This window comes from Ranitomeya imitator, chromosome 5, assembly GCF_032444005.1.
Source record: "Ranitomeya imitator isolate aRanImi1 chromosome 5, aRanImi1.pri, whole genome shotgun sequence".
NCBI classification, from domain to species: domain Eukaryota; kingdom Metazoa; phylum Chordata; class Amphibia; order Anura; family Dendrobatidae; genus Ranitomeya; species Ranitomeya imitator.
Genome location: NC_091286.1, coordinates 562,265,151 through 562,289,005, shown reverse-complemented (window position 1 = coordinate 562,289,005; position 23,855 = coordinate 562,265,151). Strand labels below are relative to the sequence as shown.

Sequence of the window (23,855 nt, the reverse complement as noted above, 5' to 3'; positions counted from 1 at the left end):
GCTGAATCATTAAGATCTCCCGTCACTAGGATTAAGGGGCGTAGGCGAACCTCTGAAACCCCCATGGCATTGTCTGTCCTTTATCACAGTTTACGGCTGGCATAGTTAGGCAAGAAACGTTCTCCTGGCATTTGCCAAACGGAGACTCATCCATTAGGTGCCAGATAGAGAAGTGTGATTCATCACTCCACAGAGCTTGTTTTCACTGCTCCAAAGTCCAGTGGCAGCTCTACACCACACCATTCGATGCTTGGCATTGTGCTTGGTGATGTAAGGCTTCTATGGAGTTCATCGGCCATTAAAACCCATGTCATAAACATTCTGGGACACCGTTTTGTGCTGATATTAATGCCAGAGGAGGTTTGGAACTGTTGAGTCTGCAGAGCGTTGGTTCCTTCCACTTTTCTATAATACCACTCAATGTTGATCGTGGAATATATAAGAAGGATGAAATGTGATGAACTGACTTGTTACACTGCCGATGTCCCTATTACGGCTCTGTGATGGTATTTGTGAGCCGTTCTGTCACAGATGCGTGTAAGGGCAGACTGCATAGCGAGGGGCTGGATTTTACATGCCTGTGGTAATGAGCCCTGGATTTAGTGATTGTGCCATTTATCCCAATACTTTTCTCCATATAGTGTATCTATATACAGGTGCTTCTCACAAAATTAGAATATCATCAAAAAGTTAATTTATTTCAGTTCTTCAATACAAAAAGTGAAACTCATATGTTATATATAGAGTCATTACAGAGTGATCTATTTCAAGTGTTTATTTCTGTTAATGTTGATGATTATGGCTTACAGCAAGTGAAAACCCAAAAGTTATTATCTCAGTAAATTAGAATACTTTATAACCTCAGCTTGGAAAATGATTTTAAAATTTGAAATGTTGGCCTACTGAAATGTATGGTCAGTAAATGCACTCAATACTTGGTCGGGGCTCCTTTTGCATCAATTACTGCATCAATGCAGCATGGCATGGAGGCGATCAGCCTGCGGCACTGCTGAGGTGTTATGGAAGCCCAGGTTGCTTTGATAGCAGCCTCAGCTCGTCTGCATTGTTGGGTCTGGTGTCTCATTTTCCTGTTGATAATACCTCATAGATTCTCTATGGGGTTAAGGTCAGGTGAGTTTGTTGGCCAATCAAGCACAGTGATATTGTTGTTTTTAAACCAGGTATTAGTACTTTTGGCAGTGTGGACAGGTGCCAAGTCCTGCTGGAGAATGAAATTTCCATCTCCAAAAAGTTTGTCGGCAGAAGGAAGCATGAAGTGCTCTAAAATTTCCTGGTAGATGGCTGCGCTGACTTTGGTCTTGATAAAACACAGTGGACCTACACCAGCAGATGACATGGCTCCCCAAACCATCACTGATTGTGGATACTTCACACTAGACCTCAAGCAGCTTGGATTGTGGCCTCTCCACTCTTCCTCCAGACTCTGGGACCTTGATCTCCAAATGAAATGTAAAATTCTCTTTCCCCCATGACTGCATCACGGAGAGAGAGAGGGATCCGCCCTCAGGGACAGGAAACGTGCAGGTGAAAAAGGTGGTACCTGTCTCCCACATCAGTTGGTTTCCTGTCCCTGATGGGGAACCTACAGCACGTACCTGGAGAATCTCCGTGGGATGCCGGGGGCCGATCCAGTACGCTGTCAGGCAGTGGGGCTCCCTGCCTTGGCTGGGTCGGTGATATTTTCTCCCCTGAAGCACCACTGCCGGGGTCGGCGGACCTTGAGGGTGAGTGGGGAGAGGCAGTGAAGGAGGAACAAGTCTGCCTATCCCGAAAAGAAAAAAAAAACCTTTTTTCTCCCCTATAGCAGCGGCGGCTACGTGAAGGAGTTTGCAGCAACAGCCGCATTGCATGAGGGTGGCGGCGGCCACTACATTCATGGACACCGGTCCTCCAACACCTGGAGGTGGAGGAGCCGGCGTTTGCCCGCCTGTCAGCGCTGCACAGTGTGAGGCGGCGGCCTCTGCATCGCGCGGCCCAGGGGGAGTGGGACGCCGGTATTCGCGCATGCCTTCCCCTAAGAAAACGAGTGACACAAAACACTGCTGGGTATTGACGCAGTGCGCATGCGTGAGACGTTACTTCTGGGGGCGGCACTATGCGTCAAGGAAACTAAGGGGGAAGTCTGTAATTGCACTGCACGGTGCTCCTTAGAAACCCCATTAAGGTGGGAAAATAGTTATTAAAACCCCCGGAAGGGGAATAGAACTGCCTACAGTCACAATGAGTGACATTGAGCAGCAGGATTTGCAGGATGCGGTCCAGCAGTCACCTAAGCAGATACAAGTGCAGCGGCAGAAGCACCAGCAGCGCCAGCACCCACAGCGTCAGCGCAAAAGAGACACCTCTTCTTCTTTTTTCCAGGGAAGGAAATGTATAACAAAAACCAAACACAGAGCATGCGGTATATGTACTGAAGAGCTGCCGACTACTTGGGAGAAAAGGCTCTGCGGCGCATGCATAGAAAGAACAATCCAGGAACAATCCCGGAATTTTGCTTTAGAGCACAAGACACTGATAAGTCAGGTAGAAGACGCCCTTAAACATGTTAAAACCGCAAAGAAAAAAATCCAGACATCGGTCTCCTGAATCTAGCATAAGTGAATCAGAGAGTGAACTATCTGACTCAAGTAAATCGTCAGATTCCGAATCCTCTTCATCGTCCTCAGAGGGGGGTCGCAGCTGCTTCCAAATTAAAGAGACAGATGCCCTTGTTAAAGCTGTCAGGACAACCATGGGGCTAGTAGACCAACGGCCTAAGAAAACAGCCCAGGATCTCATGTTTAGTGGCCTAGAACAGAAAAAATGTAGAGCTTTCCCGATAAATGAAAAAATCCATTCCCTAATTAAAAAGGAATGGAAAAAAACAGATAAAGTTCTCCTAACCCCTAAAAGAAAGTATCCATTCGACGACCAAGTCTGTTCCCTATGGAATAAGGCGCCAAAGTTAGATGTAGCCATAGCAAAGGCCTCTAAAAGATTCGCCCTGCCCTTTGAAAACATGGGGTCATTAAAGGACCCCATGGATAAAAAAGCAGAAATTTTTTTAAATAGCTCCTGGGAAGCAGCAGGGGAGGACTGAAGCCAGCCATAGCAGCCACGTGTACGGCCCGGGCCTTAATGGTTTGGTTGGATCATTTACATTCCCAACTAAAAGAGAAGGTCTCCAGAGAAGCAATTCAAAAATCAGTTTCAGTAATGAAAGGAGCAGCAGCCTTTTTTAGTGGACGCATCCGTGGACTCGGTCAGGTTGGCCGTCAGGTTGGCCGCCAGGTCTGCCTCCTTCTCAAATGCTGCAAGGCGGGCGCTATGGCTCAAATGTTGGCCGGGAGACTTAAGGTACCGTCACACTAAGCGACGCTGCAGCGATACCAACAACGATGTCGATCGCTGCAGCGTCGCTGTTTGGTCGCTGGAGAGCTGTCTCACAGACAGCTCTCCAGCGACCAACGATCCCGAGGTCCCCGGTAACTAGGGTAAACATCGGGCTACTAAGCGCAGGGCTGCGCTTAGTAACCCGATGTTTACCATGGTTACCAGCGTAAACGTTAAAAAAACAAACACTACATACTTACCTTCAGCTGTCTGTCCTCCGGCGCTCTGCTTTCCTCTGCACTGTCAGCGCCGGTCAGCCGGAAAGCAGAGCGGTGACGTCACCACTGTGCATTCCGGCTGGCTGGCGCTGACACAGGATGCAGGAGGAGTGCAGAGAAGCAGAGCACCGGGGACAGACAGCTGAAGGTAAGTATGTAGTGTTTGTTTTTTTAACGTTTACGCTGGTAACCAGGGTAAACATCGGGTTACTAAGCGCGGCCCTGCGCTTAGTAACCCGATGTTTACCCTGGTTACCAGTGAAGACATCGCTGGATCGGTGTCACACACGCCGATCCAGCGATGTCAGCCGGAAGTCCAGAGACGAAATAAAGTTCTGGACTTTCCTCAGCGACCAACGATCTCCCAGCAGGGGCCTGATCATTGGTCGCTGTCACACATAACGATTTCCTTAACGATATCGTTGCTACGTCACAAAAAGCAACGATATCGTTATGTGTGACGGTACCTTAAAACTAAAACTAAATTGTGCTGAATTCCGTACAAAGTCCAAGTGGCGGCCTTGGGGGCATTGTACAACTATGACTTAGCCAAAAATCGTTGGATAGCGAGATTCATTAGAGCCTCAAGTAGATCCAGGCCTATCTCCCTCCACACTACTCCTCCCTGGGATCTAAACTTAGTCCTCAATGCACTAACCAAAACTCCCTTTGAACCCCTATCTGAGGTGTCCTTAAAAATCTTATCCCTTAAGACCTCCCTTTTGGTAGCATTAACTTCAGCTCGTCGTGTTAGTGATATGCAAGCCTTATCAGCGTACCCGCCCTTCACGCAAATTCTGGATGATAGGGTCATTCTTAGAACCGACCCAGCTAACCTCCCGAAAGTTGCATCACAGTTCCATAGAACCCAGTAAATCTCACTACCCTCCTTCTACCCCAATCCCAAAAGTTAAGGGGAAGAAGTGTTACAAACCTTAGATTTAAGGAGATGCCTGGTTCAATACCTAATAGCTACTAGGGAGTGTAGAAAGGATAGGGCTCTGTTTGTCTGCTTCCAGGGTCCACGAAAAGGACAAAAAGCATCAAAAGCCACACTGTCGAGATGGATAAGAGACACCATCACCCTATCCTACTCTTCCTGTGGAACGGCCATCCCAGAGGGGTCCTACTCTTCCTGTGGAACAGCCATCCCAGAGGGGATAATAGCCCATTCAACGAGAGCGGTGGCATCATCATGGGCGGAGAGAGCTGGCGCTTCAATACAGCAGATATTTAGAGCTGCCACTTGGTCTTCTCCCTCTACATTCTTTAAGCACTACCGCTTAGACGTGACCTCTTCTTCAGACTTCACCTTCGGAAAAAGGGTTCTGGAAGCAGTGGCCCCTAATATACAGTCTATGTAATTCTCTCCGTGGTGCCGTCATGGGGGAAAGAGAAAATTGTAGTTACTTACCGATAACTGTATTTCTCTGATCCCATGACGGCACCTGTACATTCCCTCCCTTTACACATAGGTTTGCACACTTGAATAAGTTTAGTTATTAATAATTAGCCACGCGGTGCCTCTTTTTAAGTTTAAGTCCAATCATTTTTGTTTGCATAATCATTTGAGTTGCAGCTGAAAGTTCTGTATAATGCTCTGTAAATCTTTTTCACCTGTAGGTTTTCTGTCCCTGAGGGCGGATCCGTCTCTCTCCGTGGTGCCGTCATGGGATCAGAGAAATACCGTTATCGGTAAGTAACTACGATTTTTACTTTAATTTGAAAACAACACCTTGGACCACTGAGCAACAGTCCAGTTCTTTTCTCCTTGGCCCAGGTAAGACACTTCTGGTGTTGTCTATTGGTCATGAGTGGCTTGACACAAGGAATGCGACACTTGTAGCCCATGTCCTAGATACCTCTGTGTGTGGTGGCTCTTGAAGCAATGACACCAGCAGAAGTCCACTCCTTGTGAATCTCCACCAAAGTTTTGAATGGCCTTTTATTAAAATCCTTTCAAGGCTGTGGTTATCCCGGTTTCTTGTGCACCTTTTTCTAACACACTTTTTCCTTCCACTCAACTTTCCATTAATATGCTTCGATACAGCACTCTGTGAACAGCCAGCCTCTTTAGCAATGACCTTTTGTGGCTTGCCCTCCTTCTGGAGTGTGTCAATGACTGCCTTCTGGACTTCGGCCAAGTCAACAGTCTTCCCCATGATTGTGGAGCCTAATGAAACAGACTAAGGCCGGTTTCACACATCCGGATATTCAAGTACCGTAAAAAATGTCCGTTTGGCACATCCTTGTGGCATCCGTGTGCTATCCGTGTGTACCATCTGTGTGCTGTCTGTGTACTGTATTGAAACAATTTGTTTCAATTTTAACCCTATGACTTTTAAAACGCACACGGACGGCATCCGTGTGCAGTACGTGTTTACACAAACACATTGACTTGTATGGGTCCGTGTGATCCGTGCTGTTGCTCAAAAACGGATATGTCAGCGTGTTTTGCACACGGACACACTGTCCGTGAAAACACGCTGACATGTGCTTAGACCCATTCATTTGAATGGGTGTACATGTGCAGTGTCTCCGCTGCATGAGAAAACTGTCACCACACGTAGCGGAGACACTGACGTGTGAAACCGGCCTAAGGAACCTTTTTAAACGCTTAGGAAGCCTTTGCAGGTGTTTTGTTAATTATTCTAATTTACTGAGATAATGACTTTTGGGTTTTCATTGGCTGTAAGCCATAATCATCAACATTAACAGAAATAAACACTTGAAATAAATCATTCTGGTTCTAATGAATCTATATAATATATTGAAGAACTGAAATAAATTTACTTTTGATGATGATCTAATTTTGTGAGAAGCACCTGTATATCTATAGTCATCTTCCTCATATCTATCTGTCCACATCTGTCTCCTTCTCTAGTCCCAACTTATTACATGCTGTATTTGTTCTCTCATTACCACATCGTATTGGCCTTAGATCATTGTGCAGCATGAGCAGGGACATCACCGGTAGACCTATACTCCCACCATAGGATAAATGGCAAGAGACACTATTGCAGATGAAAATGTAATGTATTACATCACTGCATATCAATTTTATTGATGTAAAGTGCCTTAAAAAACTGTTTACACCCCTTGAACTTTTCCACATTTTTTTCTCGTTGCACCCACAAATGTGTTTTTAATTGGATTTTATGTGATCTACCAACACAAAATAGCATGTATTTATGAAGTGTAAAGGAAATTATACATGGTTTTCTAATAGTTAAAATATATATCTGAAACTTGTAAAGTGCATTTATATTCAGTCCCCTTTAGTCTGATACCCCTAAATAAAATCCTGAGTGAACAATGGCTCCAGAAGCCACATAATTAATAAATTGCGTCCATCTGTATGTAATTTATTCCCAGTATATCTACAGCTGTTCTGTAAAGTCCTTAGTGGTTTATTTAAGAACATTACAGATCAAACAGCATCATGAAAAACCAAGGAACACACCAGCAGGTCAGGGATAAAGTTGTGGAGAAGAGTAAAGCTGGGCTAGGTTATAAAAATAAATAAATAGCCCAAGCTCTGAACATCTAACGGAGCACTGTTCAATCAATCATCCAAAAATGGAAGGCATATGGCACAACAGCAAACCATCCAAGACATGGCCGTCCACCTAAACTGGCATCCCAAGCAAGGAGAACACTTATTAGATAAGCAGTCAAGAGGCCCATGGTCACTCTGGAAGAGCTGCAGAGATCCACAGCTCAGGTGGGAGAATCTGTCCACAGGATAATTTAGTCCTATACATCATAAATCTGACCTTTAGAAAAGAGGGGCAAGAATAAAGTAATTTTTGAAAGCAAGCCATAAGAAGTCCGATTTGCAGTTTCCGAAAAGCCATGTAGGGAACACAGCTAGCATGTGGAAGAAGGTGCCTTGGTTAGATGAGACCAAAGTAGAACTTTTTTGGGATAAAAGCAGAACACTATATGTGGCAAAAAAAAACAAAACAGCACATCACCCTGGAAAGACCATCCCCACTGTCAAACATGGTGGTAGCAGTATTATGCTGTGGGGGTGCTTTTCTTCAACAGTGACAGGGAAGCTGCTCAGAGTTGATGGGAACATGAATGGAGCTAAATACAAGGCAATCCTGGAGAAAAACCTGTTAGAGGCTGCAAAAAACTTGAGAATGGGGCGTAGGTTCACCTTCCAGCAGGACAATGACCCTAAACATACTGAGAGAGCTACAATGGAATGGTTTAAAACAAGGCATATTCATGTGTGTGAATGATTCAGTCAAAGTCCAGACTAAATACCACTGAGAATCTGTGTCAAGACTTGAAAATTGTTGATCACAGATGCCTACAACCAATCACTCTGCGGTAGAGCTAGTTTGCAAAGAAGAATGGGCAAAAATTTCAACCTCTAGATGTGCAAAGCTGGTAGACACATACACAGCAGTACCCAGCCGTGCCCACTATCAGAAGACCAAGCAGCTCCACAATTGAGCATTTCTGGCCGGCGACCAACACTGAGAACAGCTAATAAGCGGAGGTGCTTGGTTTCGGGACCCCGACCAATCAGACATTGATGACCTACCTAAGGAGAGGTCATCAATGATAAAATAGTGGACAACCTCTTTCCGTGGGTGTAATGTGAAAAAATGTGGAAAAGTTCATGGGGTATGATTACTTTTTCAAAAGGCCAGTTTATTACAAATGCATGTCTTTTAACATGCTCTGTTGAGTTTTGAGCAATATTTTCATGAGACAATCCACTAAGTTAACTTTCACCTATTTTTTCATGCTAAACTGGACACCCGATATAATAGATGAAACAGAACAGATTAAAAAAAAATTTTGTTGGCTTTCAATTGTGTATACATCAGCAATCAAAGGATCTGGCACCTAAACAGTGATTTTTTATTTTTTATTTTTTTTTTTTAAGTCAAGTGGGCATTACCAGAGAGATTTCACTAGGGCCCTATAATTTACCTCTTTCTATCGCTGACCAATCATAAGCAGGCAACAACATACGAAGGTCAGGAGAACACAATAGCACTGACAAACAGTCTGCTTTCCTCACTGCCGACTGATGGCTTATGCACAGCAGAACTGAGTGTGATTAACTCACAGCTCTTATCTCTGCAGTCAGTGTTGAGGGAGGGATAGTCATGGGGAAGTTCCATTAACTCTCCTCTCAAATTCAAATGAGCTTTATTTTCAAATACACATTAGCCTTGCCAAACCATGTGTACTGATGCCAACTCTGCCTTACTGCACCCCCACACTGAATGCTGTGTCATCATTCCACACAGAGCCTGTTCTAAGCTATAGTGGGGACATGTTTTTTCTCTATGTTTGTGGATCCCTGCTTCTGATTGGCAGAGATGGCAGCACTATGAGAGGAGAGCTACCAGAAGAGTTAATAAGGAGACTTCCATAGATGAGAACTGAAAGCTGTCAGTTGGTCACACTCAGCTCTGCTGTGCTGCAGCACAAGTCATCACTCTGCAGAGAGGAGAGCAGACTATTGGTCAATGCTATTGCGGGGGGAGTGTTCTTCTTGCCTCAATGTACTGCTGCTGCCTGCTTATGATTGGTCAGCCTCTGAAAGAGGAAGAAGTACACACCCCCAGTGAAATCTTTCTGGTAATGCCCATTTGGATTTAAAACGGTTAACTGCTGAAGTGTCAAATACTTTGATAATATCTCCACAACAGAGAGGCAAAACTTCAAAGTAAAGTTTATTCCTCTCTGCATGGCCTATCCCATTTTGTGTCCAGTTCAACATGAACAGTTTGGTGAAAGATCATCTTTAAGATCTATTCTGTATATTCTAAGCTGATTGGAGTCGATCACTAATATAAATCCCATAAAAATTGTGATGATTGGATAATCTGGCGACAGTACAGATCCAAATAATCCAAAAGGAGTAATACAATTATTTTTGTTATTTTTCCATCTGAAGTCCTGATTTGAACCAAATCAAGATCTTGTGTCCGAACTCAAAAAGAGATGTACAGAAAACTGGGCCAAATTCCTTAACCGTAGATGCAGTTCCTGGAGCTCAAGCAGATGCCATCTGTAATGAAGCTTAAGGGGCAATTTCTTTTTCTAAGATGAATTTGTTGAAGTCTGTTTGCTGAGTAGTGAAATCCTCTCTCGCTGCTTTAAGATGTAGTGCTATTATGTAGAATGCCTAGGATGCGGAGAAGTATGCTGATTGGGAGATTTGCAGTTTATGTACCTTGTCTACAAGTATGATGACCTCTCAACCTCAGGATATCACCTATATATTATCATCTGATTCATTGGTATGGCTGGGAGATTATCAGGTTATATAAAAGGACATGCTTTTTAGGGAAGTACAGCCATAACATATAACTAAATGCCTTAATGCTTTTATAGAAGCAATTCTTGTTTGCAATCTAAAAAGAAGATTAACTGCTCATGTCATTTCTATTTTAGGTTGGACTCCATGGCATCCGAATTGAGTTCCTAAATGAAAAGGGGGTAAAACGCACAGCCACCTACCTACCAGAAGTAGCCAAGGAACAAGGTACGTTATTTCACCTGTATATCTAAAGTATTGCCATATATTATGTGAGGTCAGCGAGGGAGACTGGACTCCGCTGTTCTAGTTATGGACCGGGATGCTACCATTAGAATGGTAGAACCCCACCACCTATCATTTCAATACGAGGCTCCAATACTCCTTTACACCCTGCTTAACATAACTTGTTGACACCCTTTTCAAGACATTTATTTATATATGTATATATTTGTATACTTAAATGCATGCATTTTGGTTTAAAAATCATTTTTGCAATTGGGCTTTATTAAAGGGGACCTGTCTTGTGCAAAAAAAAAAACACTTTACATACAGAAATAAGGTTAATCTGCAGGTAAATAGCATTAAAATGCCGACTGGCCACCTTACTGAAAGCACGGATACTGGGAAGGAAATTAACTTATATGTTCCTAGGAACCGCCGGCTTTCAGTCATAGGGGTATGCACAGAGTGGTTACAGTCAGCGCTCGCTATTCTGTGAGCGAGCTGTAGTCATTTCCCAACACTTTGATTTACACCATTGTGAAAGACGTGCCAGGGAGTGATTACAGTCACCACTCGCAGTATAGTGAGCGCCAGTGTCAGTCATCGCTTTGTGTACGCCCCTATGACTGAAAGCTGGCGACTCTCGAGGGAATACAAGTTAATAGCACCCGCCCTTTCAATAAGGTGGCCAGTCAGAATTTAATGCTATTTACCTGCAGATTAACTCTATATCTGCAAGTTAATAGCATTTTTACACAGGGCAGGTTCTCTTTAACCCTTTCCTAACATGACCAGTTCAGTTTCTTCCTCCTCTTCTGTCAGTCATAGAGGTGAGCTGGCTTGGCTCAGTGCATAGTGAGTGGCGGCTGTAACCGCGTCACTGGCACTGACTGACAGCCTGCTCAAATAAAACGGGGTGGCCTGTCTTCCACTACAATATGTGGTAAAAATGAATGGTGCATTACAAAAGTACAACTCATCCCTCAAAAAAAGAAGCCTTCATATGGCTATTTGAATGGAAAAATAAAAAAGTTATGGCTCTTGCAAGAAGGGAAGGAAAAAATAGAAAATCACATGGGGGTGAAGGGGTTAGGCTTTTTTCAAATTGTCACCAATGGTGGACATTCAAATAAAGGGAGTCTGTGGTCACAAACTGACAGAACAAATTTGACATATATCACTTCCTCCATTTTTCAGAAGCTGGTGTGTAATAAAATTAAGCTAATTGGCGTCTGCGGTGAAGCCTCCGCGAGGCCATGAGGCTCCGTGCACCGTCTTCCTCCCCCGTGCATTGCTTTTCTTTCACTGGTGATTGACACCACTGGCTTGCTTGGTGCGAGCACTATCTGCAGAGAGGATGCTGGTTTTACTGAGCTTTCTCATCACATAGTGCTTGATCCAGGAATGTCAGTGCTGTCAATCACCAGTGAGAGAGGCGGAGACATGCAAAACAAATGGGCGGAGTTGTGCGCTGAGCCTCTTGGCTACATGGAGAGGGCACCAAGCACCATAATTAGCATATCTTATTACACTCCAGTGTCTGCAGAGGGGAGGCAGTGATTAGAAGACTTGAGGTGCGATTCTTATGGTGGTGACGTGCCTAGCTTATACGGTCACTCTGTGCTGACACGTCCTTTAATCTATGTTCATTTACTAGGTCATATTAATATCTGTATTTCTGAAGACCCCTAAACAGTCATATGAAAACCGAGTATCCCTTATACCTGCATCATAAAACATACATTTCTAATAATCAGATACTAACTTCATAAGTAGCTTGTAGATTGCTTCTACCGATATTTCTGTATTTGTATCTCTTTTCAGATTGGGATCAGATTCAGACAATAGACTCTCTGCTCAGGAAAGGCGGCTTCAAAGCTCCCATTACTAATGAATTTAGGAAAAGCATCAAACTCACAAGGTGAGTGGTGCCATACTCTTGCCCTGGTCTCCTTTCCACAACCTCGTCTTCAAAGGTGTCTGATAGGTGTCTACTCCATGCCCCTCGTCCATGAGTATGATGTATATGTTCCTTACCACCCAACATTACTATAGTCTGGAAGCTACAGGCCGCATAAATATCAGATAAAAGTGATTAAAGCTTGACTATTTCAGAGGGACAAGTCAATCGTTGAATGTTTTATAGGGCCTAGATAATCTGCCGTAACAGATGAAGCCAAGGCATAGAAGGTAGAGGTGAGCGAATCCAAACTTAAAAGTTAGGAGTTCTTACCGAACAGTTAGTGTCCGGTGCTAAACGGCAATGTTTGGTGTTCCAGGGAAAGTTCGGGAGACAGAAAAACAATTTTCCAGGATTGGGAGATATATCACCAGCACTGAATAGAAGCAGAAAGAGGAAGAGCAGATAGGATTTTGTTTTGTTATAAAAGTAAGGCTTTAAAGTGGTTGTCCAATTCTTGAACAACCTCTTTTCAACCCCTATGTTTCCCCATTGTAAAATAATAACACTTATCTCTCCTCCAGTGCCTACGCCATTCCAGCAGTGTTGGCATTGGTTCTACCAGCAATCAAGTGACATTGTCACGCGATCCCTTCTGCCAATCAGCGGCTGCTTCACTCTCCCCACCTTTGGACGTATCAAATACATCCGGAGGAAGTGAGAGCAGCAGCTCTAGCTTCCTCAGGATGTACAGTGGGTACGGAAAGTATTCAGACCCCTTTTAAATTTTTCACTCTTTGTTTCATTGCAGCCATTTGTTAAATTCAAAAAAGCTCATTTTTTCACATTAATGTGCACTCTGCATCCCATCTTGACTGAAAAAAAAACAGAAATGTAGTAGTTTTTGCAAATTTAGTGAAAAAGAAAAACTAAAATATCACATAGTCTCTAGTATTCAGACCATTTGCTCAGACACTCATATTTAAGTCACATGCTGTCTATTTCCTTGTGATCCTCATTGAGATGGTTCTACTCCTTCATTGGAGTCCAGCTGTGCTTAATTAAACTGATAGGACTTCATTTGGAAAGGCACACACCTGTCTATATAAGGCCGGTTTCACACGTCAGTGGCTCCGGTACGTGAGGTGACAGTTTCCTCATGTACCGGAGACACTGACTCACGTAGACACATTGAAATCAATGTGTCTCTGCACGTCAGCGTGTTTTCACGGACCGTGTGTCCGTGTGCAAAATACGGAGACATGTCAGTGTTCGTGGGAGCACACGGATTACACGGACCCATTAAAGTCAATGGGTCCGTGTAAAACACGTACCGCACACAGACGCTGTCCGTGTGCAGTCCGTGTGCCGTGCAGGAGACAGCGTTACAGTAAGCGCTGTCCCCCCCACGTGGTGCTGAAGCCGCCATTCATATCTTCTCTCCAGCAGCGTTCGCTGTAAAGAAGATATGAAAAATCCTTTTTTTTTTGTTTTTTCGTGTTTTAAATAAAGATCCCTGTCCTCACCCCCTCCCACCCCCTGTGCGCCCGCCCGCTGGTAATAAAATACTCACCTAGCTCCCTCGCAGCGTCCTGTCCTCGCCGCAGCTTCTCCTGTATGAGCGGTCACATGGTGCCGCCAATTACAGTCATGAATATGCGGCTCCACCTCCCATAGGGGTGGAGCCGCATATTCATGACTAATGGGCGGCACCACGTGACCGCTCATACAGGAGAAGCTGCGGCGAGGACAGGACGCTGCGAGGGAGCTAGGTGAGTATTTTATTACCAGCGGGCGGGCGCACAGGGGGTGGGAGGGGGGTGAGGACAGGGATCTTTATTTAAAACACGAAAAAAAAAAAAAAAAAAGGATTTTTCATATCTTCTTTCCAACGAACGCTGCTGGAGAGAAGATATGAATGGCAGCTTCAGCACCAGATGCAGGGGACAGGGCTTATCTCTAGCGCTGTCTCCTGCACGCTCCGTGTGGTACCCAGTCGTGTGCCACACGGATGGCCTATGTGAGCTCACGGACATACGGACACGGATAACTCCGGTCCCGATTTTTTTTCGGTACCGGAATTATCTGGACATGTGGGACAGGCCTAAGACCTCACAGCTCACAGTGCATGTCAGACCAAATGAGAATCATGAGGTCAAAGGAACTGGCCAAGGAGCTCAGAGACAGAATTGTGGCAAGGCACAGATCTGGCTAAGGTTACAATAGAATTTCTGCAGTACTCAAGATTCCTAAGAGCACAGTGACCTCCACAATCCTTAAATGGAAGAAGTTTGGGACCACCAGAAGTCTTTCTAGACCTGGCCGTCCAGCCAAACTGAGCCCCAAGATCACTGTGGCTGAGCTCCAGAGAGGGAGAAGGGAAAAGGGAGAAAGTTCCACAAAGTCAACTATCACTGCAGCCCTCCACCAGTCGTGCCTTTATGGCAGAGTGGCCTAACAGAAGCCTCTCCTCAGTGCAAACAAAGTAGGAGGAGGGGCGCTCCTGGTGTGATACCCGGTGATCAAGTGGAGGAGGCTAAAAACAAAGTACACTAACCTGCCGTAGTTATGCTGCTGGCATAACCACGTTTGCAGAGCCTGTGGTGCTCACCGTGTATCATTCGCCATCCCCGCTTCTGGTTTCAGAGGTTAGCCGGTCACGTGGAACGTCACGTGATACTGATGTCACCACAGGTCCTGCAGGATGGTTGATAGTCTGCTGGATCCGTGCTGCATCAAGCCACTCGCCCACAAGGGTGTAAAATGCAAGGAAGGAAAAGTACGGCTGATTAGGGCGCTCAGACCAAGACAGACACTTGTTTGATAGAAAAATAATGTCACGCGATTCCTGGGAGAGGCAATGGCGATACTGCTGTTTGGGTTTGGGGATAGAGAAAGACAAACAACAACTGAGAGGGCACATGTAAGCATGGGGAAAGAGTTTAATTGTGGAATAATAATAAAATGGGAGGTGAGGCTAGTCTTAGATTGTTGCTCTTACCTTTTCTTCACTTCTTGTACATTTCTGGCATATTTCTCATGAGCACTTAGCGAGCTGCTATTTAAGGAGTTGCACACATAGAGCACATACGTTTCCAGGCTGCTGTGGTCTTCACTTGCTTTCATGTATCAGCACCACACAGAGCCCCGGAACTGCACTTATTTCCATTCCTTCCTGCTACCTCTAAGGCTGCCGTCACACTAGCAGTATTTGGTCAGTATTTTACATCAGTATTTGTAAGCCAAAACCAGGAGTGGGTGATAAATACAGAAGTGGTGCATATGTTTCTATTATACTTTTCCTCTATTTGTTCCACTCCTGGTTTTGGCTTACAAATACTGATGTAAAATACTGACCAAATACTGCTAGTGTGACGGCAGCCTAACCGTGAGAAAAGGGAGGGGGAAAGCAGAGAGAGTGTCAGGAGCTCCCATGGATTTGTAACATTTTTGTAGAACACTTTTCTACATAAAGGACTTAAAGACCCTTCAGCAGTAAAATGTAGAACTTTTTATATGAAGACTATTTAGAAACTTGCCTGACTTTGCATTTAATAAGCAAATGAACATTAAAACAATTGATGTACCTTAGTTAAGAACAAAAAGTAGATATCACAGAACATCTAAGGCTACGTTCAGACTAGCGTTGTGCGCCGCTGTGTCGGCGACGCGACGCACAACTCACCGAAAAACGCGGCAAAACGCACGCAAAAACGCTGCATTTTGCGACGCGTGCGTCGTTTTTTGCCGAAAATCGGACGCAAGAAAAATGCAACTTGTTGCGTTTTCTTGGTCCGACGCTTGCGGCAAAAAAGACGCATTTGTCGCAAAACGCAACAAGCAAAAACGCATGCGTCCCCCATGTTAAACATAGGGGCGCATGACGCGTGCGTCGCCGCTGCGTCACCCGACGCACACTAGCACAACGCTAGTCTGAACGTACCCTAACAAAATAGTTTGTTCAGAGGCAAACCGATTATTTTGCTAACTTCACAGAACTGCAGGGACATTGCTATTTTGATAATCACTATATGTGTCCATCTATATACATAATTGTCTAAGGGTCACTTCCGTCTGTCTGTCCTTCTGTCATGGTTATTCGCTGATTGGTCTCGGCAGCTGCCTGTCATGGCTGCCGCGACCAATCAGCGTCGGGCACAGTCCGATTAGTCCCTCCCCTGCTCCCCTGTACTCACTGCCCGGCGCCCGCTCCGTAATCCCCTCCACTCACCGCTCACACAGGGTTAATGGCAGCGGTAACGGCCCGCGGTGTAACGCACTCCGTTACCGCTGCTATTAACCCTGTGTGTCCCCAACTATTTAGTATTGATGCTGCTTATGCAGCATCAATAGTAAAAATAGGTCATGTTAAAAATAATAAAAAAAACAAAAAACTCACTATACTCACCCTCCGCCGCCTTATCCGCTCCTCGCCACGCTCCCGGGACCGCTCCATTGCAAGCGGCAGCTTCCGCTCCCAGGGCTGGTGTGCGACAAGAACCTGCTGTGAAGTCACGGTCATGTGACCGCGACGTCATCATAGGTCCTGCTCACACCAGCCCTGGGAGCGGAAGCTGCCGCTTGCAATGGAGCGGTCCCGGGAGCGTGGCGAGGAGCGGCAAAGGTGTCGGATGGTGAGTATAGCAGGACTTCGAACGGGCCTTCGGAAGGTGAGTATATGTTTATTTTATTTTTTTTAAGTCTCTATACTACGTGGCTCTGTGCTGGGCAATATACTACGTGCCTGGGCAATATACTATGTGGCTGGCCAATCTACTACGTGACTGGGCACTATACCGTACTATGTGGCTCTGCTATATACTACGTGGCTGGGCAATATACTACGTGGCTGGGCAATATACTACGTGGCTGGGCAATATACTACGTGACTGGGCAATATACTACGTGACTGGGCAATATACTACGTAGCTGGGCAATATACTACGTGACTGGGCAATATACTACGTGGCTGGGCAATATACTACGTGGCTGGGCAATATACTACGTGGCTGGGCAATATACTACGTGGCTGGGCAATATACTACGTGGCTGGGCAATATACTACGTGGCTGGGCAATATACTACGTGGACATCTCGCTGAGGATCTGTTTATACCAAGGAAGGTGACGGGCACAAGGGGGCATTCTTTGCGTCTGGAGGAGAGAAGGTTTTTCCACCAACATAGAAGAGGATTCTTTACTGTTAGGGCAGTGAGAATCTGGAATTGCTTGCCTGAGGAGGTGGTGATGGCGAACTCAGTCGAGGGGTTCAAGAGAGGCCTGGATGTCTTCCTGGAGCAGAACAATATTGTATCATACAATTAGGTTCTGTAGACGGACGTAGATCTGGGGATTTATTATGATGGAATATAGGCTGAACTGGATGGACAAATGTCTTTTTTCGGCCTTACTAACTATGTTACTATGTTACTATGACATGCATATTCTAGAATACCCGATGCGTTAGAATCGGGCCACCATCTAGTTGGGTAATATTAGGCTGCCCATGCAAGTCATTATTTTGCTAATTATTGGAATTAATCAGTAAACTGCACTATGCCATACAATGGTATGTAATTCCAGTACATACTGTATGTTAAATGGCGGCCATAAATGTGATGTCAACAGATCCTAAACTAGATTTTGTGAGATCCTGACCGAGGAAATCCAGAAATCTTCTGGATCCCTAGCAGTGTAGAGTTGGGTAGGAGTTCGATTTGAGGCTCAAGTAGCTTCACAGTTTCTGAAAACTCTCCCGTGAGTTTTCTTCTCACTCTCCCCAGATCCAGCACTTAGTCTTAAGCTGTTCTTTATTTATCCTCCCCAGGTCCAGTGTTCAGTCTCTGTGCATTGTTTTCAGCGCTGACTTCGCGAGCTGATGTCATGAGCCGTTCAGAGCCGCATAGCTCCTTTATTGACTCCAGCTCTGTCGACGTGACGTCAGCGTTGGAGACAATAACAGACTCCGGGATCAGTGGCGGAGATTGAGCGCTGGACCTGGTGAGGGTAAATAAAGTGCAGACTGTTTGTTTTTTAAAACAAACTGCAACTGGAAAAACTTTTTAACTGTAGACAATCCTGGATTTTCTTTATTTACTGTGGATTTATCTTTAGCACATTGTAACACTGTGTTTTCTTCTACAGGTACCGCAGTGAGAAGGTGACAATCAGCTACACAGAATATATGGCCTCCCGCCAGAACGCACAGCAAAATGGCACTGTGCATGCACTGCCTCATTATACGCATTACTCCTGACACCGCGCTGCCCACATTGCAGCAGTGCCCCCCGCTCGCCGGCAATGCCTGTGATCTCCTGACATCTGACTCCTCCTCAGCCCCCTCCTCCTGGTCCAGTTACCTATACTACTGCACCATCTTATGATCTTCCCCTGAGGAGAGAGCAGTGCCCAGAGACTGGCAGACACAAGCAGCCTTACCCCACACCCGCGCTCTCCTGGGACCTTGAGTGGGAAGGAGAGCTAAATGGGAAGTTATGGTCTCCTTCAACCCCTCCAGTGTTAGGGGTCAATCACCCCAGGAAGTTTTTTTTTAGGTTTTTACATTCTATATTGATTTTTTTGCATATGCATATATCAATATCTTTTTTTTTTTAACATAAAATACAACCCCTTACATTGTGAAATCAGCTGCCTTATTTCCAGAACTTGCCTGGATTGGGGCAGCATGGCCTCTGTGTCGCTTTGCAATTTTAACAAACCAACAAACTTGGGCTCTAGGTAGCACATTGAGAGCCATTAAAGAGGTTGCCCCAACTTTATCATTGATGACTCATCCTTAGGAACGTCCTCCTTATGATAATCATTGATGACTCATCCTTAGGAACGTCCTCCTTATGATAATCATTGATGACTCATCCTTAGGAACATCCTCCTTATGATAGGTCATCAATATCTGATAAGCTTGGGTCTGGCACCCTCGCTGATCAGCTGTGCTCAGTGTCCGTGGCAGAGGCCATCCCTACACAATTGCGGAGCTGCTCCATCTTCTGATACTGGCCTCGGTAGGGTAATGTACATCAGCCTTCTATTGATTTGACGATGGAGCAGCTCCGCAGTTGACCAGTTCCAGCCAGTGGTCACCGTCACCAACACAGAGAGCAGCTGATCAGCCGGGGTACCGGGTGTCGGACCCTGACTGATCAGACATTGATGACCTATCCTAAAGATAGGTCATCCGTGATAAAGTAGTGGACAACTTCTTTAAAAAGAATGGAGTAGAGTTGAGCAGAAAGATTTACAGAACCCTGGTACAGGGAACACCGCTGTACTCATGTTGGCCGGACTAGGAAAGGGTGAACTTCCTCGGCTGGCACTCGAATGGTGGCATCCTATGTGTCTTTTGTGATTATTATGCCTCTGTGGTGTCATGACTTACTTACCTTGAGACTTAGTAATCCCAAAAGGAGCCCATTGTGCTAGCATTTGGGTGCCCTGCTGAGGGTGTTCATGCTGCTTTACTCAGTTGCCACCAAGTCCCATTGTAGATGCCAGACCAGAGTCCTACATATCTTTTTGCTCACTGCTATAGTGGAGTACTGCACATTACTTTCCAAAATGTAGAATTCCCCTTTTGCGAGGACATCTTTCTATGCATCATAGCTTACAATATTTTTATCCCGGAATTGCTTAGAATCGCCATTTTTTTTATGCAATTCCAAATATGTTTAACCCCTCTGATGTCAGTCCCCCTATTAACCGTGCATGTATCGTTAAAGGGGTGCGTCACTTAAATACACAAGTATAGCTAAACTACCATTAATTACTAATGGTAACAATGTTTTGTCCTTTCCGAGCTGTCATACCCCTATGTATGTGACTCATGGCCACCAACACAAGGACTGAAGTCCTGTACAAGAAATGTGATTTCAATGGTGTCCACGGGGATCTCACGTGACCACATAATCCATAGAAATGCACATTCACGAGTGAGGTTACGGGATGTTCTCTAGCGGCTCCAAATACTGATACAGCAAAGCTGCAGTCGAGAGAGGGGAGTGAAGAGTCTCTCCCTATCGCTCCCAGGCAAGACCGTGAGCACACATGTTTTTGGAGCGGTGGGAAGAGGAACGAATCAAAGTGCCAATGACACTGCCCAATGAATCTTCTGCTGATCTGCAGAGGAGATCACTGAAGAGCTGTAGGACATTTCTATCTTCAGGTCATCTGAGCATGAGCTGAGCCACGACTATTTTATACAATTGGCGCAAGAGAGTGTCACGTAGCCTCACTCATGAACCCACACTTTTATGGACAATCTTGCACAAGACGTTTTTTTCGATGCGATTTTAAGGAATATGAACAAATTCATGGAATTTTCAAATTTTTTTTTTTACTGAAATGCATGGCTGCAAGTCCATTTTGCATTTCGGTGTCTTTTAAAATTTAAATTTTTGCACTATTTGCTTTTTTGGGCGTCTGTGTTGCACTACTGTTGGCTGCAGTGTTAACACAGAGTCCATCAATGAGCTCATTCTGACTTTATAACTCTTGTCTTCCTTCTTCTGAGCTCCTCTCAGCTGATTTCTGACCACATAAAAAATGATCTGAACTTTGTTTTTATAAATCAAGACAGAGGAGCATAGAAGAAGGAAGAGAAAGCGTTAGAAACTCTCCCATAAGAGTGAGCTCTCTGGATTCTCCCTTAACTCATTCTGTAGACCGCGCGACGCAGAGGTTACAGAAGGCAAACAGTGTGAAGTTTTTAGTAAATCCCAATTACGGTAAATGCAAACAGTTTTGGCCAAAATAATTTTTTTTCCCAAGTAAAATAAAAATTCTAAATTAATTAAACAGTTATAATTATACATAGTGGTCAACCTCTTAAGGTTCTTAACCTTTTTGTTTTTCAATGCATGCTGCTGTTTAGTCTTAAAATAATTAATAAAAAGTATTGTATGGAGCTATAGGTTCTCCAAATCGGCTACATTGCTCGATAGGACAGTAAATGACAAGTTTGCTGGTCACACATGGATTTTCTATCACTAAGATGTAATTTATGTAAGAGCCCAAAAGCTCCTGACAGGTTCCCTTTAATAATGAATGGTTTATATCTACAATTTTATCCAGGCTCATGTGCACACACTTTATTAAATGTGTCACACTTAATAATATATAAATATAAGAGATTGCTGCATAATCCTGGACACCATCCCTGACCGTCAACAGAACATCCAGACAATTGTGCAATGTGACTTTTTTTTATTTTTTCAAGACTAAACAGCGGTATTTTAACTAAAGCTCAACAATCAAATTAGTCTGTAGCCAGAAACGAACTGCAATCTAAATAAAAATGAATATACTTCCCTGGCTGTGTGCGGTCCAGCATTTTGCTGCCATCCCGCTCTCCCAGACCGCCATGGCCACATGTGATCCTGTGTGTAAGCACTACCAGTGGACCTGGTGATCTGATGTCATCAGCACCTTCTCCCAACCCCAGTAACATTGGCAGTACTTCCGGTGACGTTTTTGTAAATGAAGGCGTGAATAGCTCTTTGGGACTTGCTCGATAACACGGTGCCATGTGCTTTGAGGTTTAATGCTGCTTTTCATAGGTGGTTGACAGCCTATGAGACTCCCACTGTAGGGGCTACCATCCAGTGGTCTGACTTCTGACTTTTTAAGCATTAAACAACCTCCTGACTACATCACTACATTTTTTTTCTCTCTTAAAAAGACCACCTCTGTTAAGTGGTGGTCTTAATGTGACTGTCGAGAAATCCAAAATCCTCTTCATAGGCTTAATATTTGTAAAAGTTGTAGCCCCCACTGGAGGGAGCTTACTACATAATGTGTTAATAATAAAGGGTATCTAACAAGGTATCTCCCATCTCCAGGTGATAACTGTTAAATGGGGGTAACCTCGTTGTTGGCACCTCTTTCTTTAGGGAATCAAGACCTTGTGCCAACCCTTTTACCCGGCCATAGGACTGCAGCCAGGAGTTGCTTGGACCAGCTGGTCCTTCTATTAAAGGCTGCAGGCAGTTAAATTGTATTTTTTTCTTTACAGCTATGCACTTGATTTGGGCTCCGGAAAAAAAAAACAGCTTTATCCTTTACTTAGGTGTAGTAAAGAGGGAGTTTATCACTCTTAATTTCTCCTTCGCCTCATTGGGGGACACAGACCGTGGGTGTATGCTGCTGCCACTAGGAGGCTGAAAAGCCTCCTAGTGGCAGCAGCATACACCCACGGTCTGTGTCCCCCAATTAATGGCTCGGAGAAAAGGATTTTACGGTGAGTACACAAAAATCCCTATATTTGGTTTAGTAAATACCTGCGTTCCCCATGAAATAACATTGCTGGAACATCTTTTCTTATAACTCTGTCTTGTTATGCCCCATAGAAATGTATTAATAAATTGATAACAGGGCATTATCATGCCTTACGTCAAAGGGGCATGTTCCTACACAGTTTGCCACTGGTAGCGTGGATTGGACACTATCGGGGTGTGTATGTACTCGCCCCCAACCGGTAACACTCAGATTTCAATTAAGTATTGGGGAACAGCACAACACCAGGTTCTAGGAACATCTCCGACGGCTTTGGTTCTACATGCAGAACCCATATAGTTAGTATAATAGACTTGGAGAGGTGACAGCGCCCCCCACACTAAGAATAAAACAGTAGTTTTCACTGATTGATTAAAAAATGAAGTGTTCAGTGTAATGGCAGTCACCCAATTTTACCAGGGACAGCTAGAACAATGGCCAAAGTGACAGTAAAAGGTTTGCAGGGTGATTTCAAGATGTTAAATTATCTCCCATCTATATAGAATAGGGTGATAACTCAATGATCTCTGGGGTCCGACCACTGGGCCATCAGAGGTCACAAGGACCAGGCTCTGTAGAGACCAATGTTGAATGGAGCAGAAGTGTGCACATGCTAAACCTTTGCTCCATTCATTGTTTATGGGACTGGCAGAGAAAGTAGAGTACAGCACTCTGTTATATCTGTCAGTCCCATAGACAATGATGAATGGAGTCGAGCACGCACACTTAATAATAAATCTATAATCTTTATATAGCGCTAACATATTCCGCAGCACTTTACAGTTTGCACACATTATCATCACTGTCCCCGATAGGGCTCACAATCTAGATTCCCTATCAGTATGTCTTTGGAATGTGGGAGGAAACCGGAGAACCCAGAGGAAACCCACGCAAATACAGGGAGAACATACAAACTCTTCTACTCTGTTCAATACTGGGCTCTATGGAGTCCTGTTCTCGGGCTCTCTGGGGGTCCCTGCAGTCAGACCCCCAGTGATCATAAAGTTATCAACTATTCTATGAATAGGGAATAACATGATATCTTGGGAATAACCCCTTAATCTCTCGTACTGTTAGGTTGTAGCAGGACATGCTTTTTATTTTATAACTAATTTAGGAACATGGAACCTCCTACTTGCCCCAATCGGAGTGTAATAAAACATCCAGTGATCTTGTAGCCAGATTATATTCTTATTTATACACCACAAATCCTATGTCTTGGATGACATCTTATATGCCTTTTTTTTTAATGCCTACCGGCAAACTGGAGAGGAAGCTCAGGTGAAGAGAGTAACTTTTGTGGCACAGACAGGGAGAGAGGATGGATTTTGCACATGGAATGCCAGACTTCCTTGACGTCAAGCTCTATCTTCATCTTTGTCCTACCCGAGAAGCCACCACCAACTGGCTTCATTGGCAGTAGATTGAGAAGTAACCTGCCAGACACATCCCCCTCTTTCCCTCTGAGGAATCATGGAAGATTGTTTTTCCTTTCATGCTGCCGAGAATAAATTGAACTGATTGATTGGATCAGGCAATGA

At 44.5% G+C, this 23,855-nt stretch overlaps 1 protein-coding gene across 1 annotated transcript in view; it reads left to right on the top strand.

Annotated features, from left to right (window-relative positions):
• AMMECR1L (AMMECR1 like) overlaps positions 1 to 23,855 on the top strand; it is an 85,541-nt gene extending 61,686 nt beyond the window's left edge. Inside the window, exons 5-7 of the mRNA XM_069727680.1 lie at positions 10,041 to 10,131; positions 11,953 to 12,049; positions 18,172 to 23,855. Of these exons, the coding sequence (XP_069583781.1) occupies positions 10,041 to 10,131; positions 11,953 to 12,049; positions 18,172 to 18,283 (300 nt within the window). The 3' untranslated portion in view covers positions 18,284 to 23,855. The remainder of the gene's footprint in view (positions 1 to 10,040; positions 10,132 to 11,952; positions 12,050 to 18,171) is intronic.